The sequence below is a fragment of the Diospyros lotus genome, chromosome 9 (genome assembly GCF_014633365.1).
Source record: "Diospyros lotus cultivar Yz01 chromosome 9, ASM1463336v1, whole genome shotgun sequence".
Classification (NCBI taxonomy): domain Eukaryota; kingdom Viridiplantae; phylum Streptophyta; class Magnoliopsida; order Ericales; family Ebenaceae; genus Diospyros; species Diospyros lotus.
The window spans coordinates 5675730-5692960 of record NC_068346.1 but is presented as its reverse complement, the minus strand read 5'-3'; the positions used below and the strand labels follow the sequence as shown (position 1 = coordinate 5692960).

Sequence of the window (17231 nt, the reverse complement as noted above, 5' to 3'; positions counted from 1 at the left end):
TGTTATGGGGGACTCCCCTCCCCCTGGTGACTCTCTCTCCTGGGCGGAGTTCTGGTCCTGCGCCTGATGAGAGGTCAATATTTCCTAAATTTTAATGAATTATATCCCCATTTTGGCTTTATAATTATGCTTAAAATAAATAATTATTTGCATTACATATTATTACAAGATGAAACAAGGAAGTTGACTTCTACAATTAATTAGGGGGCATAAATCAAAGACGTTGGATTACTCATTATTGTTGCTCAAATTCATGGGCTAACTATGGAGTCTAGAGGATATTTCAAGTGCACTCAGCCCAACTATCAAATAGAATCCAACATAAAAAAGGCTCAAGACCAACTAAAGGCCCAAGACCAATCAAATGCCCAACAAAGCCCAATTTGTAGAAAACTTTTCTTTATTTTGTATTTTTTTTTTATGAGTGATTTACCACCTAAAGTCTTTTGTATTCTTATGAGTAGTCAACCACCTAAAGTCTTTTGTATTTTTTGTCTTTTACCTAATTTTCTTCCACAAGTTAGGTGAATGTTTTGTGAGTGCCCATTAGATATAATTATGTTTTGTTGAATAATTGTGTGGTTTGTATTGCATCTTGTGGACTATAAATAGCTCATTTAGGTGCATTTGTAAAGGAGTGTTATTACTTGAATCAAAATTTAGTTTTATTCTTAGAGTTTCTCTTAGAGAATTGCTCTTATTCTCTCTCTTGTTTTTCCTTGAAATCTTACTTCTTTTTTTTTTCTTTTAAATTCTTATGTCATCTATTCTTACTTTATTATCCACCGCCTAAATGGCCGGTTAATTTCTGCCTTTAAATTTCTGTAATTTTAATTCTTGTCTTTTAATTATCTACCGCCTAAATGGCCGGTTAGTTTATGCTATTTTAATTCTTGTCATTTAAATTCTGTTATTTAAATTATGTCATTTAAATTCTTGTTAATTAACTTTTAATGGAAATGAGTAGCTAAATCTAATCTTGGGTTAAGGCAAGGACAGTGTCCAACGCCAATGATTCCCAAAGAAAGCTGCGTTTTAAATGAGTAATATTAATTTAAATTTTAGTATGAGTGTGTTTTAATTATTAGGAAATCACTAGATTTGGATTGAAGCGTAAGCCTAACTTAGAGCTTTCATGTCACACATGAGAGTTACTAGAACTGGAAATGCTATCATACCCAAAGCCGGATGATTAATTTAGTTATTTTGTATATTAATTGTAATTGAATTTATGGTAGTTGCTTAAATTAGAATCTCACATATTATGTATGGAGATTGCTTAAACTAGAACTATCATCATCTCTAATTGCATTTAGTAACAAACCCTCATATCTAAAATTAAATTAATGGTACTAACCTTGTCTGCTAAAATTTAGGGAATCAACAGGTTGGTGCTGAAATTGCCTTAACTCAAGTGCTATCCAATTTTACATCCTCACCTTGAGCATTTATTTCAACTTCTACCTTGCTTTATGTTCTAGTATCTGTTATCTAAAAAATCATAAAAAAATTCTTGTTATCAATCCATCTAAATGCGTGTGTGTGTGTGTGATATTCTTTTTCTTTTGCCATAAATAAATCTCTCAGTGGACGACCTAGACTCATCTAGAAAATATAAATTTAAATTTGGACTACACCTGCACTCGTACACTGACGAGTATAAACCTCTCACCTAAATAAAGAAAAAAAATATAAAATTTTTATTGTGTTTTGTTTTGTGTTTTAATTGCAAGGTGAAAGACCAGCCAATGCCTTTCCTAGGATCTACCTCGTCTACAAGGAGGGCTCCTTGATCTCCGACGTTCGCCCCTTTGTGGCTCAGTATCCTTAGCTACGAACCTCCTTAAGAAATCCCGATTGATGAGCTCCTGAATCTCCTCTTTCAGTTGATGGCACTCCTCCGTGTCATACCCATGATCTCGATGGAATCGATAATACTTGTCTTTACTCATTTTCTTACCCGGGGCCTTCATAAGTCTCAATTTTTTCAAGTAATCCTTATTCTCAATTGTAGCCAGGATCTCTGCCCGAGAAGTATTAAGCAGGGTGAACCTGACCGGACTCCATCAGGGGCCCGACCTTTCCCCCCGACGACCTGATTTATCTTCTGGCTTCTGCTCCCTATTCTGACTTTTCTTCTCTTTCTTATCCGAGTATTCAATTCTCTTGGCCCACATTACCTCCTCGGCATTAATGTACTTGGTGGCTCGGCTCAGGATCTCTATGAATGTCTGGGGAGGCCTCTTAGCCAGTGACTGGGTAAAAGGGCTAGCCCTCAAGGCATTCTGAAAGGCCACCATGGCAATACTCTGATCAAGATTCTCAATGCTCAATGCCTCCATATTAAATCTAGCCACAAAATCTATTAATGACTCTCCTTGGTTCTGCTTGAGATTTACAAGGGTCATGGTTGACCTTCAGTGCCTTCGGAGGGGAGCGAAATGCGCCAAGAACTTGTTCTGAAGCTGTCCGAAATTAGCAATCGACCGGTGTGCCAGGCTTGAATACCAGGCTCGTGCATGTCCTTCCAAAGTGGCCAGGAAAACTTTACACCACATAGCATCAGGTGCTGCCTGGACCATCATGTGAGAGGCGAAGAGACTCAAGTGGTCAGCAAGGTCGGTTGTGCCTCCATATGGCTTGATGGATGGGATTCGGAGGCGCTTAGATGGAATAATCGCCATAATCTCCCGACTTAATGGCTGGTTGGAAACAATGTCATGTGGCTTTTCTTCCTTCCGTATCAACTCTGCAACCTCCCTTTCCAAGTGTCGCAAACGCCTTTCTCGCTGAGCCTCTTCGGCTTGGGCATAATCGAGACCAGAGGACTCCTTATCCTCTAAGCTCGACCTCCCATACTCGTCACGCCTGGAGGGCCCGCTCCGTCTCTTGTCTCGATGGGACTCCCTCCCAGCACAAAGGGATCCGCCACCTTGGAATCTAGAGCGGCGGTCTCCCTAGTGTCGACTATCGTGGTTGGAGTGCTCATCTTGCCTCATCTCTAGAGGCTATTGTTGGGTCAAAAAGGTGTTGAGTAACTCCGTCAAGCGTTGGACCTGTCCCTCTAACTGGGAGACACGATTTTGTGATAGCGAGGGATCTGGGGGATGACCCCCTACGGGTCCACTCTCCGGTGGTTGGTGTTAACTCTGATCGGGGACAAGTTGAGTACTAGCAGCTCGCGGTGGATTTCTTCTTGTCACCATAACGGGGGAAACTTAAGCTCGTCTAAGGTACTCGACTAACAAGAGCAGATAGAGCAATCGGCCCCACGGTGGGCGCCAAATGATGATACTAAACCGATCACTGAGATTTGCCTTGAAGCAAGTACCTGCAAGGGCGGGCCTTTAATCCCCCGGGAGGACTCCGACGCTCAAGTCAGTAGAAGAAAATACCCGAAATGAAAAGTTACACAGTAGTCAGATGATCCATACTTGTAGAAGTTGACCGCTATTTAAAGATGGCGTCGAGCATACTTTATAGAGATAAGATAACTTCTGAATAAGATGTTGGAGATAATCTCGGTTGACTGAGTCAGCCTCGTTCAAAATCAAATATGGGCTGAAGATCTAGATGACACGTGGCGCTTCCTGAGAGTGCCACGTGACGGCACCGGGTTGGTAGTCTCCAAGGGTAGTATAGTAATTTTGCCCTTAGTAAAATATCCCCTCATCACATTCATCATTAATTTTCATAAAAAAAAAAGATGCCACGTACTTGCTTAGTATTTGCAAAGGAAATAAAGACTTCAGTTATATGTAGATTGTTTTAAAAATGTTATGTTAAAAATTCAAGATTTACATATAAGCATGGTGGTCATTAAATGCTTAAAGGAACAAGATCAATACCTTTGTAAAAATCCCTTGGCTTAAATAAACCAACATCGTTAGCATACTTATTTGTACAAGCCAATGAGTACACAAATTGAGATAATGCAAATAGTCAACAAAGAAGAGGAAAGAGATAGAAAACAAAAAGCAGATCTTGATGAGAAGATAAGCAAAAAGAGAGGAAAAATCTAGAAAACCTAATGGCCCTCCATAACTCTAATTTAAAAATTGTACTCCATTCATAAAGCCCCTATTCATTATATTAGAAGCCATTGAAAGATCAAAACTTATTAAATTACCTAAGAAGATCGATAAACCTCTAGAAAAGGAAAATGATGCTTTCTGTCAGTTCCGCTATACTCATAGACATTCCACTAACAAATATCATGAGTCAAGGAATCAAATATAGACTTTGATCAAATAAGGGAAACTTAGAAAATTTGTGAATACTAAGACCCATCTAGAATACCTTGAGAATAAGAGGTACATCCCAATGTAAGAGGAAAACCTTGACAACCAAGGTTAGGGGGGCACAAGTCATCCCTTAAATATCTAAGCCCCCCTAGAAGGCCAAGGAGTCAAGGAACTTGTGGGAAATGCCTATATATTGTAGATGCTTCAGTGGAGTATTATAAGCATATTCATATGAATAAAATCTTTCATCCTGTTGTAATTTTTTTTTTTTTTTTTTTTTGTGTTTTGTTTTTCAGGACAATAAATGCATGAAAAAAGACTAAAATTCCAGTGAAGAATCAAAAACGACAAAGGTGCTAGAATGATGGAAGAAGGAAAAGGGATGGATGAGCAAAACAATCTGTAATAATAAAAGCAGAAAGCATGAGAATGGTTTAGAATCATAAAAGTAGAAAGTGTGAAAATGGTCTGGAATCATAAATGTAAAAAACGTGAGAATGATCTAGAATAAAAAAATGCAAAAAACGTGAGAATGATTTAGGATAAAACTAATATCAGAAGCACAAAAAATGTGAGAATAATATGAAAACAAAAATACAAAAAGCATGAGAATGATCTAGAAAGGCAAAAAGTGTGAGAATAATCTAAAACAAAACTAATATTAGAAATGCAAAAAGTGAGAAATGATCTAGAACACAACTAGTATTAGAAATGTAGAAAGCGTGAAAATGATCTAAGACAAAACTAAAATCAGAGGCGCAAGAAAATTGCGAGAATTATAAATAGACAACCCAACATCATAAACGCAAAAGTGCGAGAGTGGTTAAAACTGAAACACAAAAAGATTTAGGATAACCCATAATCAAAAGCAATAAAAGCACTAAAATGATGTAGAATAACGAAGACTAACTAAGATGTTGAGGGGTCACTTGTGAACCAAGGACTCGCCTCGAATATAAATGGGTACCCAACAAATAAACAACATAAGAATCATTTAACAAAGTAAAGTCTTCTAAAAATATTGGGAGAGCAAACCCTAACTCAATAAGGGAGGGACACAAAAAACAAACAACCTTAAAAACTTATTCAACTGAGCTGGAAGAATCTTCACATTGAAGACTGGGCAAGAGCTCCAGAATAAAACAATTGTATTAGCATTATGGCCTAAAATGGTAAAGTTCTCATAGGGGGGGCATAGAATTGGCATGCTGGCTGGGTACAAGAGTAGGACCCATTGGAAGGATTTGATGGACTCAAGTGGAGTGCCATTTTGTTCACCCTTTAAAGGGTTGGGGTGAACGTAACCCCGATAGTGAGAGTTAAAAAAATAACCCATTTTTTTTTTCTTTAAATATTCGCCCACTTTCTCTTTCTCTCCAGTGTCTTTCTCTCTTTTTCTCCATCTTCTTTTCTTTCCTTTCCCGCTCACTCTCTCTCCATCGTTTCTGTCTTTGTCTCTGTCTCTCTCCACCCTGTCTCATCCACCTCCAATGTGCGTCCCCCTCCACCTCCGACATGTCGCCCACTTCCTATCATCATCGATCCTCACTAGCAGAAGTGTCGGACCTCCAGCAACGGCGTCTCTCTTCGCGTAATGCATGGCTGGCCGTCCGATCTTCCACCTCCGGGTCTCTCTCTCTCCTGGAACTTTTCGGCCTCATTCTCTCTCAAGTTTCTATTTCTCACCATGTCCCCTGATTTTTGCTTTGATCGATTTTTCTCGTCTTAAATTTATTTCACCTCTTTGCTTGATTTGTATTTCATTGTTATTAATTGTTTCTTTTTGCAGTTGCATCTGGTAGATGGCCAGTATTTGTGCTTGATATGAAGTAATGGTTACTGATATACACTTTTATATATGTACTGTTGGGTTTCTACATCTACAATGTCCAAAAATTGCACTCCAATCGAAAAGGGCTTCTTAAATTTGATGTAAATTTTGCTTTAAGAAAAGTTAATGTCAATTTTGCATTTCTAGTAAGGTATATGTAATTTTAATTATTATTATTTTTTAAATAGTGCTTAATAAAATGTTATTGTACTAGTATTGATATGATACACAACTGCTGTTTAAAAAAAACAAATTAAATTACTTTTAAACTAAAATAAATAAATTTCTCTATGGCTTAATTTTAATAATTATAATACAAAAAAAATATTAATTAAACACTCATTACGTGCTTCCAAGTAATATTGACAGACACAATAATATACTTTTTATCAAATGCAATTTTTATTAATATTACTTTTACAACACAATATAATACAATACACCACAACAAAAACACCAAACATACCCTCAAGATCAATTTTCTTTTTAGCTTTAAAAGATAAATATATATATATAACTTTATTTCTTTTCTTTTATTATTTTTCATTAAAAAGTCCAATATATATACAGACATGTCAAAAGGGTACCCTTTACAGTACCATATGCCTATTTTAATGGCAATAATCAAGTAAATCAACTAAACACTAAGCAAAGTCTAATCCATGTTTTCCTATCCGTAAATAAATATAAATACATACATGTAAATAATAACAAAAGAGCAACCAGCCGTAATCCATGACACTATGTATTCCATATATATGGAATATGCACAAAGCCTTCTAATGTTTTGTTTAAAGCCAACATTAGACAGAATCTTGCCAATTGTATTGAAACAGATTTAGCATGTCACTACAAGAAAAGGACGTTGCACATTACCAATGGCAATCAAAATGGAAACCCTGACTATAATTCTGAATAGTAGATTAGAACAGAAGGTAATTTATCTCATATTAGACATCAGCTCAACTAAAAAAAATATCAGAATAGATAAAATTCTCAAGATCTAAATCTTTGATATAATTGTTGAACAAACCACTAGCAACTTTTAAAATTCAAAATCAAAAGATTTTTAGAATGATTTAACTTATTAAACTTACCCATCGATGCACTCTAGTTTTTCGATTGTAATCAATCAAATCTTTCATGCTATTGACCACCTTGGATATCTAAAATGTAACTAGAAAACATAAGAAAAAAAAAACAAAAACACACCGTTACCAATCAGGTATCACATGAAAGTTATACATAAATATAGTTTGGCTATGCAGTGTTAAGTGTTCTATAAGATCATCATCCCACCACCATTCAAACCTTCTCATATAATGAGTGCATCAGAACCCAACGTATTTATGAAATATATATTAGCTATATAGAGAGAGAGAGAAAGAAATGGGGGGAGATCGAGGCTGGGAGGTGGTGAGGACTTCAAGGACTGCCATTGTTGCAGGAGAGGATGCTGGAAATTAAGGTTGCGTTCTCTTTGTTGTTTTCAAGTCATTTTTAGTTTTGAATTTTCTAAAATAAAGACAACTCGTTCTCTTTACTATTTTTAAAAATGTATTTTTGAAAACAAAAAAAAAAATTACAAAGAAAACTCAAAACAACAAAAAGTTGTTTAGAGTGTTTTCATCCAAAATAAATTCAAAACTTAAAATACATTTATTTATTTGTATTTTATTATTATAATAGGAAAAAATATTACAAAATTCATTAACTTTAAAATGTATATATTTTTTAATAATATATTAACATTGAATATTTTTAATTTACTGAATAATCAAATTTATTGAATAAAATATCATTAAAAAATTATTTTCAAAAGTTCAAAGAGAATGCGTTTTTTAATTTTCTGTTTTGAGAAATAATTTTTCAAAATGATAAAGAGAACGCGTTTTCAATTTTATAAAAATAGACTATCAAAACAGAAAACTGAAAATAAATTCAAAATTGAAAAGTAAAGAAAACGCAACCTAAATTTTTACAAGGGTGGGTGGGTTCTTGCTTCAGTGTGAGCGGGTAAGGTGAAGGAAAAAACTTGGACTTTTAGAGAAAGAGAGAGAGAATTGGGAGAGGAAGAAGCTTAGGAAAACATTGTGGAGAGAGAGAGAGAGAGAGAGAGAGAGAATAGGTGAGGAAAAAGCTCAAATTTGGGAGGGAGAGAGAGATATAGTATGAGGTAGAAAGTTTTGGGCGAGTACTCAAAAATTAGCTACTCGTTGATTTAAAATGTCGTGATATTTTAATATTAAAATATCGCGATAATTTGAGATTGTCAACAAGCTTGTCAAAGTGATTGACTGTGTAGCATTATCCTTCACCCTCATTAAAGGGGGTGAACAAAATCACACTTGCGAAAGTAGGTCCGTTTCTTTTTTATGGGATTGAAGTGAAATGATTCCAAGTTTTGTGTGAATTTGATCATCTTTAGATCCAATGGTGGGTGGATGCTTGCCCCATCGTATTTTGTGTAAGAGATTAGTTGATTACAATTGGACAATGGAGACAGCAATTGGGGTTGGCTTGATCTTGGGAATTGGATGAGTTTTGATTGTCATTCTGTCACCACGGACGATTTCTTCGTGGTTTTCACCTAGGATCATGCTATTTGTACAGAAGCCCATTTACATGTGAGTTTAAAGGTAAGTTGAAAAGACTATTTTGCCCTTTATCTCTTATTTCAATGACCATTTTATCCTTTTCTATCCTCTCTCTCCCTCCTCATCTCATCTCTTCTCTCTTCAGCACTACTTCCCGCAGCTGCTAACTACTCATGACCCGCCGACACCCGCCGCTGCTTCACCCGGCTGATGCCTCGCTTTTTGCTTGTTCGATTGACTCCACAAGAAATGAGTTGACTAGGCGAGGATGCAGAAGGCGACAAGCGGCGGCGGTCGATCAAGCGAGAGGCGAGACGACGATCGACTAGGCGAGAGACGAGACAGTGATTGGCTAGGCAATAGGTGAGGCGTCGGCCGTCGACTAGGCAAGGCAGCTGCGAGCATCGAGTGGCAAGTGTGACACAACGGCAGTGGGGGGCGAGGCAGAGGCAGAGCCAACGACGACATGAAGGCTATGAGAAGCAGTGCTGAAGAGAAAAAGGGAAGAGAAAGAGAGAGAGATAAGAGAGGAGAATATCGCGAGTTTCTCGTGATAAGTCCTTAATTTATTGTGAGAATTTCATTATGTAAACCTACTTGCAAAAGTATTTTTGTAGAAATAGCATTATCCTTTAGAAGTTCTTACTTACATTTTCACAAAATAAAATTATTTTAAATTAAGTCTCAAATATTAAATTAAAATTACAGGTAGGCCCAAATGAAATTTTATTACACTCTTTTATAACTTCATTGATTATTTGAAGTAATGAAAAGGGACTATTTAATAATAAAAAAAAATGCTTTAACGTCCCTTAAAAGTTAAATTGAAGTTAAAAATAATTTTTTATTAAAATGACCCAAGTTTAAAAAAATAACAGAAATTACCAAATCTTACATCAAATCAGTTGGTATGCACCCTACTGAAATCTAATACCATGGTAAGAGTTCCCTTTCAATGAAGATATAAATGAACTTGTAGTAGTTGTACTAAATGGTACTAATCAGCAGTATTGTACATCGATTCAATTCAAGGGATAGGTGGTGGGGTTATTATTGGATTTAATTCATTAACTTATGACCATCATATCGTACCAACGATAATATTTGATGCACTATTGCATATGGTTGTGGCAATTATGATCGCTGAAATCCAACTAATTCATAATATTATTATCATCATCATCATATAACTCGGCCATAGCACAAGCTGCTACAAAAAGCTTCATTGGGCCATAAAAAGGCTACAAATGGCCCACACATAACTTGTCTTATTTAACGCTAATTAGCATAGATGGAGAACTCAGGCCTTGGCTTGCCCCCCTCCTCATGGCACGGTATACCCTGCATCCAGACACAACTCAAGTGATTAGCCCAAAAGTGTTCATGTTCGAACACATAAACGAATTAGCACAATATTCAACATAATGTAACTTAAATCAAACCAATGTGAGATTTGGTCAGTTTGGTTTAACTAAAGCAGTGGGTCCATATACTCGGCCTAACTCAACTAATTGACTTGTAATCTCGATAATGAATTGAAAACAAGTCTGAAATGAAATTGGTCATTGATTGGGCTTTTATATGGGCCAAGCTAAGCCCATGTAGGCCTATAGCGATGTGAGATTACTTACTTCCACACTTCTTCCCAACGGGCCTGTTCTTGAGGCCACACCTCTTCGGAATGGAAATAGCAACCCCGGGATTGATGCCGGATTGCTTTGCCAGTGGCGACAGCAGAACGGCGCAGAGGCATCTCGGCGCCGTTCGAATCAACGCACTAACTTTGGCACAGCACGGCGGCGGAGCCTTGGCGCCGGGATTCCTTGCGGCGGCCAAGCAGGGGCTCAAGCTGGCGGCCGCCTCCCCAATGGGCGTCCTCCCACACTCTCCGGCCGCCGTGGCCACGTCGAAGCAAAGCTTCGAAGCCAACAGGAAAAGCATCAAAGCGGCGAAGCTGGTTCTCATCGTAGAGCCTGCCATTAATTGGTTGGTAATTAAGGGGCTTGGATTGGATGGAGTCAGTGGTGGTCTGGCTATCTAGCACACTGAGTCGAGCTAGAAGTGGAAGGCTTGTTATATATAGTTAGAAGATGCAGTGTGAAAAGGATGAAGATATGGGGGGGGGGGGGGGGGGGGGGGCGGTTAGTGGGGTGGTTGGGGAGACGTGGAGGCTTGCGGTGTTAACAGGTTCTACATGTAATCATACTTCTAGATACTTCCATCTCTTAACTTTTCTTTCTTCCACCACATTCTATTATTTAGTTTAGAATAACAACGAGTACGGCTTTTGCCCCCTTCATAATAAAGGGCAAAAAAAAGGGGTATACCCTTCATAATCATTGCAATGCTTAAAGGAATACGATGGGTATCTTTATAAGAATTCTTTACCTTAAATAATCATTCCAATGCTTAAAGGAACAAGATCGGTATCTTAATTTTTAATCTTAAATCAACCAATATCGTTAATCGACTTATTTGTACAGATCAATGAGTATACAAATCGAGATAATGCAAATAGCCAACAAAAAGAGAAAAATGATGAAAAATGAAAAGGAGATCTCGATGAGAAGACAAGCGAAAAAAAAGAAAAATCTAAAAAACCTAATGGCCCTCCATAATTCTAATTTAGAAATTGTACTCCATTCATAAAGTCCCTGTTCATTATATTAGAAGTCATTGAAAGGTCAAAACTTATTAAATTATCTAAGAAGACTGATAAACCTCTAGAAAAGGAAAAGAATGCTTTTTGCCAGTTCTACTAAACTCAAGGGCTAAAATGTAATTTCAAAAAGTCTGTAAGTGTGAAACCTGCAAAGTTGATGGCCGCCGGTGAAAGTCAAGGATTTTGGCAATAGAACGGTTAAGGTCGTGCCGGGGATAGGTCTATCTTGGCCTAGGAAGCTTGGCGACCAAGGATCGGCCATTGATTGGCCGAAGGTGGCCAAGTTTTGATTATAAATAAGCTGAGGGTTTCAAAGTTTTGGAGCATCAAATCACTCATGTTTGAGAGTGATTCAAGGGAAATCGATAAGGGGTCTTTGTTCCCTAAGTTAAAAGGAAGAATTCTGAAGAGTTTGGTGCGTTTTGGAGTCAAAATAAGAGAAATCCACGGTTGTCGAAAAATTGCGAGATCGTCGAAAGTCGAGGTTTTGCAGTTCGATCGAGGGCTTTCCAATGGATTTTTTTAGCAAATGAAGGCACCATCATTATCGATTTGAAGAGATTTTCAAGGTGGTGTGATTGGAGAAATTTTTTGGTTGTTGGCGGCGAAAGGCTCGCCTGAGAAGACAACAAACGCGTGTAGTGCACCCGCGGGTCTTCACTAGTAACCGTTTGGGAAGATGTTTATTTTTGGAATTATTGAGGGAAAAATAAGAAGAAAATAGATTAAAATTATGAAGAAATTATGAAAAAAATAGATATTGATACTTCTTTGAAAAAATATGATAGGCAGGGTACGTTGAGGCTCAAAATTGAGTAATAATATGATTATTTGAGGTCGGTACAAGAATCGAGATTGAGCATAAGAATTGAGGTACTCTAAGTTACGTTCAATGTGAGTGTTCCTACCTAAAACTTGATTTATTTGTGAGTGGTTCGACCTTATACTTGATTTATTTTTTACAAATGGTTTGACGTGTGATAGGTTAATTTCACGTGGATGGTTCATCCAAAATATTTATTTACATGTGCATTGAAATGTCGTTTTATGTAATGCATTGTTACATGTTGTGGTTATGACATTGGCATGTGTGTTGGAAATGGGTAGTGTTTTCGGGTTACTTTTGAGTGGGAACATAATCCCTAACGTGATTATGATATGCCGGATTTTTGCGTTTATGTTGACATTCCGATGATGGAAGTGATAACGATTATTCCCTAGGTGTCGAGAAGATGCGTTAATGTTGCCTCTCTTAAGGTAAGGCTCTATTCTGCCAACGTGTCTATGTGATTATGTTACATTTAGAGAGAATGTTTTTTCCCTATGGTATGGGTTAAGTGCTGTATGAATTCTCTCAGGCTGGGACATGTCGGGATATATCAGTTTATTTATGGTTTTGCATATATTTATAAAAATGTTTTGAACTCTCACTTAGATAATTCAACATCTAATTTGAATTTTGTCACTGGAATATTTAAACGTTTCAGGTGAAAGCAGCGATGTCAAGAGAAAAAAAGATTATCAAAATGTAGTCGTTAGTTACATAGGTGATCTTTAACATATCTTTTGACTATATTTGAGGTATTCAGTTGTTACTTCTGAGAGATAAGTCTCTATGTATTTTGTTTTGAAGATGTCATGTTGAACAATAGTACGAGTTCTATGTTATAAATAAAGCATTTACAATTATATATCATTTAAGATTTCAATCTTGTTTCTGCATATGTTATGACATTACCTATTTTAGTTTATTGATTTTTAAGTTTGATATACTGAGAAGGCCTAATGAGATTGTTGAAGAATAATTTATATTGAGTGTATGTTAAAAAAAAATATTCTTAAAATTTCAGATTAATACTACGCTTGAAAAAAACATAGAGTTATAGGAGTAATGAATGGTCAAGGTGATTTGATCAAGAGAAAAGTTGTCCTCGTCGCAAGGATGAGGACGAGAAAAAAGAAAAAGGACGAGGGTGAGGGGGAGGAATTCGCAAGTGGTGGTCGTCGTTACACTGGCGAAGGATGCCATCGCTATGGCAAGGATGAAGACAGGCAAGAGTGGCAGAGGATGACAAGAGAGGAAGGTGTGGTGAGAGTAGGTAGGTAGATGAGAATAAAACACTAGAAAAAAAAAGAGAAAAAAATTATTATTAATAGAATTTAAAGTAGGGTCAAATTAAAAAATTGTGTATTCTTTATAGAATATATTTAAAATATTTTTTTAAATTTTAGTACAATTTTAGAAAGTAGAAAATTTATTTTTTTATTTTTCAATTTTAAAAAGAAAAACCATTTTAAACACAGTTTCCAGTATTCTCCCTCCCTCAGTAGAGATATTTTGTGAAAAATAACTCTTATTTTTTTACAAGTAAACATGCCTTAAATTTTTTTAACTGAATACATTTTATTCAGACTATATATATGGAAGGGTATTATTTCAAAATAAAAGTTCTGCTTCAGCCCAATTGACATCTAGGCGTTATAAAAAAAAATGTTATCTAATCAAAAAAATATTTGTATATATAAATATGAAAGTAAAATTAATATTAAAAATATATCTAATAATTTTTTGTTGATAAAAGGTGGAATGTTTATTGAATGAAGAACAAAAGCCAAACAACGGAAGATTATCTCTACTTAGGACTAATTAACAAGATTAATATTGTCAGTGAAATCAGCATCCCCACAAGGAAGAAGATTATCTCTGGACCCTTAATTAAAAAAAAAAAAAAAACCTTTCAACTCTCAAGATTCTCCTCCATCAAAAACGCTTCTGAAAACCCTAGCAAATCGCTTTCCTGGCCAAGACGAACTTCTTCCAGACATCCGTGATCTCCCTCTGCGTCTCCAATGGACTCTTCTTGCCGATTTTCCCGTTCCTGATCGCCTTCTCATCATCTTCCCCGGCCGCGGCGGCCGTCTTCTTCTTCGCCGGCGGCAGCGCCTCGAGCTCGTGCATCACCTTGGTGATGTCGAGCACCAGGCGCTCCGCCAGGGTGCGGGAGAAGTCTTCCCGGATGACGACGCGGAGCACCGTGATGTGCTGGGCGTCGGCCGGCATGGTGTAGGCCGGGACGATCCAGCCGAAGCGGCGTAGCATCTCGGAAACCTGGAACTCGTTGTGGCGAGAGTTGTCCTTCATGGAGAAGGCCACGAGGGGAACGCCGTCGTCCTTGGACACTATGTTGAATTTTCCAGTCTTCTCCAGACCCTGTTTCAGCACCAGAGCGTTTTCCCGGCAGTTCTCCATCACATTCCGGTACCCCTGCTTGACACACAACATTGCTTGGTTAATTGATTGGATAAAGTGATTTTAGGACCCAAAAAAACAGTCTATGTAACTGAATACCAGTAATATTTGTAATTCTAGATATGAAAATCAAATCATGTCTTAGTCTTACTTTTTGTCACAGTAAAAAGCTTCAAATTTCTTAACTTTTCACACCAAACAATCCGCGTTCAATATTCTTTTTAACTTTGTTCTTCTTTGTTTTTATTGGGTGGGGGCTTATATACAATTTCATCAAGCTTTTACCTCATATCCTAAGCGAATGAGCTGATAGTACTGAGCAATGACTTGACTAGACCCTGCAAAATGTACGTAAGAAGTTACGGATTAGCCGATTAAGTATGGGAGAGGATAATTAATCCCAAAATGGCATTAAGCTTTTTTAAATGTAAATTTGGTGTTTTAACAATTGTATGGGAGTAAAAATAGTAAAGGGAATCTGTTAGTCACCTGCGAATTTAATTCACAAGTTGGTTAATTTACCTTTGGAGAAATTGAGGGTGAAGGTGGGTTGATCAGCTCCAAGGTAGTTGATGTGGAAGATGAGCTCTTCAGGCAAGTCCTCTTTGCTTCTCCAAACTACCCACCCAATGCCTGCATACACAAGCCCATACTTGTGCCCGCTCACATTGATGCTCTTCACCAACGGTAGCCTGAAATCCCACTCCAGCTCTGGGTTCAGAAATGGAGCTATGAATCCGCCACTCGCTGCATCCACATGAATCGGGGTGTCCCATCTAAAGCCGTCCACATGAAACACAACACGATTAAGATGGCTCGGGTTGACAAAATTGAGATGAATGAATACTAATAGAAGAAATTAAGTGGATGGAATAGAACAAATTATCTTTTATCAATTTATATATACCCAGTTTCCTTGTTCTTCTCGAGCAGAAGATGGTTGAGGAGCTTGACATCTTCGAACTCTCCATTGAGGGTTGAGCCCAGTATAGCAGCAACGCAGATGGTGTTTTCATCCACCAGCTCCACAGCTTTCACAGGGTCCATTACATAGTAACCTTCCCTTAGCTTCACTTCCTTCAACTCCACTTCAAAGTAGTTTGCAAATTTCTCCCAGCATACCTGCACAAATTAATTAATTAATTAATTAATTAAACACCCACAGGGCCGGCCCTGGGCATAGGCTGCCTAGGCAGCAGCCTAGGGCCCATGCCAATTTTTAGCCAGCAGGGGCCATGCCCATTTTAATTTTCAAATTTTAAATTAATTAAAAAAATAAAATTAATTAAAAATAATAAATTTAAAAATAAAAAAAAACGTTAGGGACCATGTCTATTTTAAATCATTATAAATTTTTAATTAATCTTAATCTCTCACCTTTCTTTTATCAATAATTAATCTTATGAACATTAATATAATTTTTAAAATGAAATATTATAAATTTTATATAATAATTTTTTTATTTAAATTAATTTTATTTTTAAATATAATCATAGAGGATCCATAAAAAATTTAGCTTAGGGCCTATAATCTCAAGCCGGCCCTGAACACCCAGTCACAAATTTTGACTATTAATGCTGCTCGCACCAACTAATTATATATATATCTAAGACCTTGATCCCTCTCCGGTGGAATTGGGTACCTGGACGTTGGCTCCGGTGACAATGTTGGGCTTGTCAAAGGGCTTCCCCTGAGCCTTGCGCTTGTTCTGCCACCTCCTCTTGAAGGCAAGTCCGGCCAGCATTATGGCCTCCGACGAGCCAACTGTTCCCACTCCGACGGCCGTCTCGGACGCTTCCAGTGGAGCGTTAAACAGATGGGCTATCATGTTCACACAGCGGTTCTGCAATTTTACTTACATGAATTAGTACGTATTATACGTATGGAATAAATTTCAGGTTAATGCTACTCTTTAAGGTATTATATCTCTAAATTTAATTACTCTATTATATCTATAAGGTATTATATATATATATAAGCATGCCTGGAGATCGGTGGTAACAGGGTACTCGTCCATGTCGACGTAGTTCTTGTTGATGGCGGCCATCATGAGCTTGTCGCACTCGGGCTCCATCCACGTTGTGACGAAGGAAGCCAAGTTGAGCCTGGGGTTGCCGTCCAGCATCAGCTCGTCGTTTATGATCTGGTACGCCGCCTCCTTCGGAATCGACTTCTCCGGCAGCTTAAACCTGCAGTACGTATATATATAGTACTAAATTAGTTAATATTCCTTCAGTTAATTTCATCATCAAAAGCAAAAAAAAAACCAAAACAAAAACAAAGAGAGCACGGCAACATCAATGGATGCGAGCGAGAAGATGACTTTGACAGTTTGATTGTAGGTACCTTGGCAAGGAAGAACGGACGTAGCGCGAGGCGAAAGTGGAGTGGATGGAGAGATCGGATTCGGAAGAACTGAATGAGAGAACCATGGCTGAATTTGTTAATTAATTAATGATCAGTAGTAGCTAGAGAGAGGGAAGAAAGGAGAAGGAGAAGAAGAAGAAGATCGGGGATGACTTGTGAAGAGAACAAAAGCATTGGGTAATTTATAGGGTGGGAAACGCGGATTGTTGCGCGACGATCGAATTGGAGATGTGAAAATGGGTATGGGAGGGGTGGGGTGGGGCGGGGCGGGGATCTTTTA

The 17231-nt window shown here is 37.5% G+C and overlaps 2 protein-coding genes across 2 annotated transcripts; both read right to left on the bottom strand.

Annotated features, from left to right (window-relative positions):
* Positions 1 to 9636: 9636 nt before the first annotated feature.
* Positions 9637 to 10728, bottom strand: LOC127810142 (non-specific lipid-transfer protein 1-like). Its single transcript, XM_052349420.1, has 2 exons — positions 10304 to 10728; positions 9637 to 10013 (listed from the first exon to the last, which is right to left on the bottom strand). Exons 1-2 carry the CDS (start codon positions 10650 to 10652, stop codon positions 9997 to 9999), a joined length of 366 nt encoding a protein of 121 aa, XP_052205380.1. The 5' UTR covers positions 10653 to 10728; the 3' UTR covers positions 9637 to 9996.
* Positions 10729 to 13996: 3268 nt separating this feature from the next.
* On the bottom strand, positions 13997 to 17231 carry LOC127809131 (glutamate decarboxylase 1). Its single transcript, XM_052347833.1, has 7 exons — positions 16931 to 17231; positions 16569 to 16773; positions 16227 to 16427; positions 15492 to 15706; positions 15107 to 15360; positions 14870 to 14922; positions 13997 to 14599 (listed from the first exon to the last, which is right to left on the bottom strand). Exons 1-7 carry the CDS (start codon positions 17014 to 17016, stop codon positions 14117 to 14119), a joined length of 1497 nt encoding a protein of 498 aa, XP_052203793.1. The 5' UTR covers positions 17017 to 17231; the 3' UTR covers positions 13997 to 14116.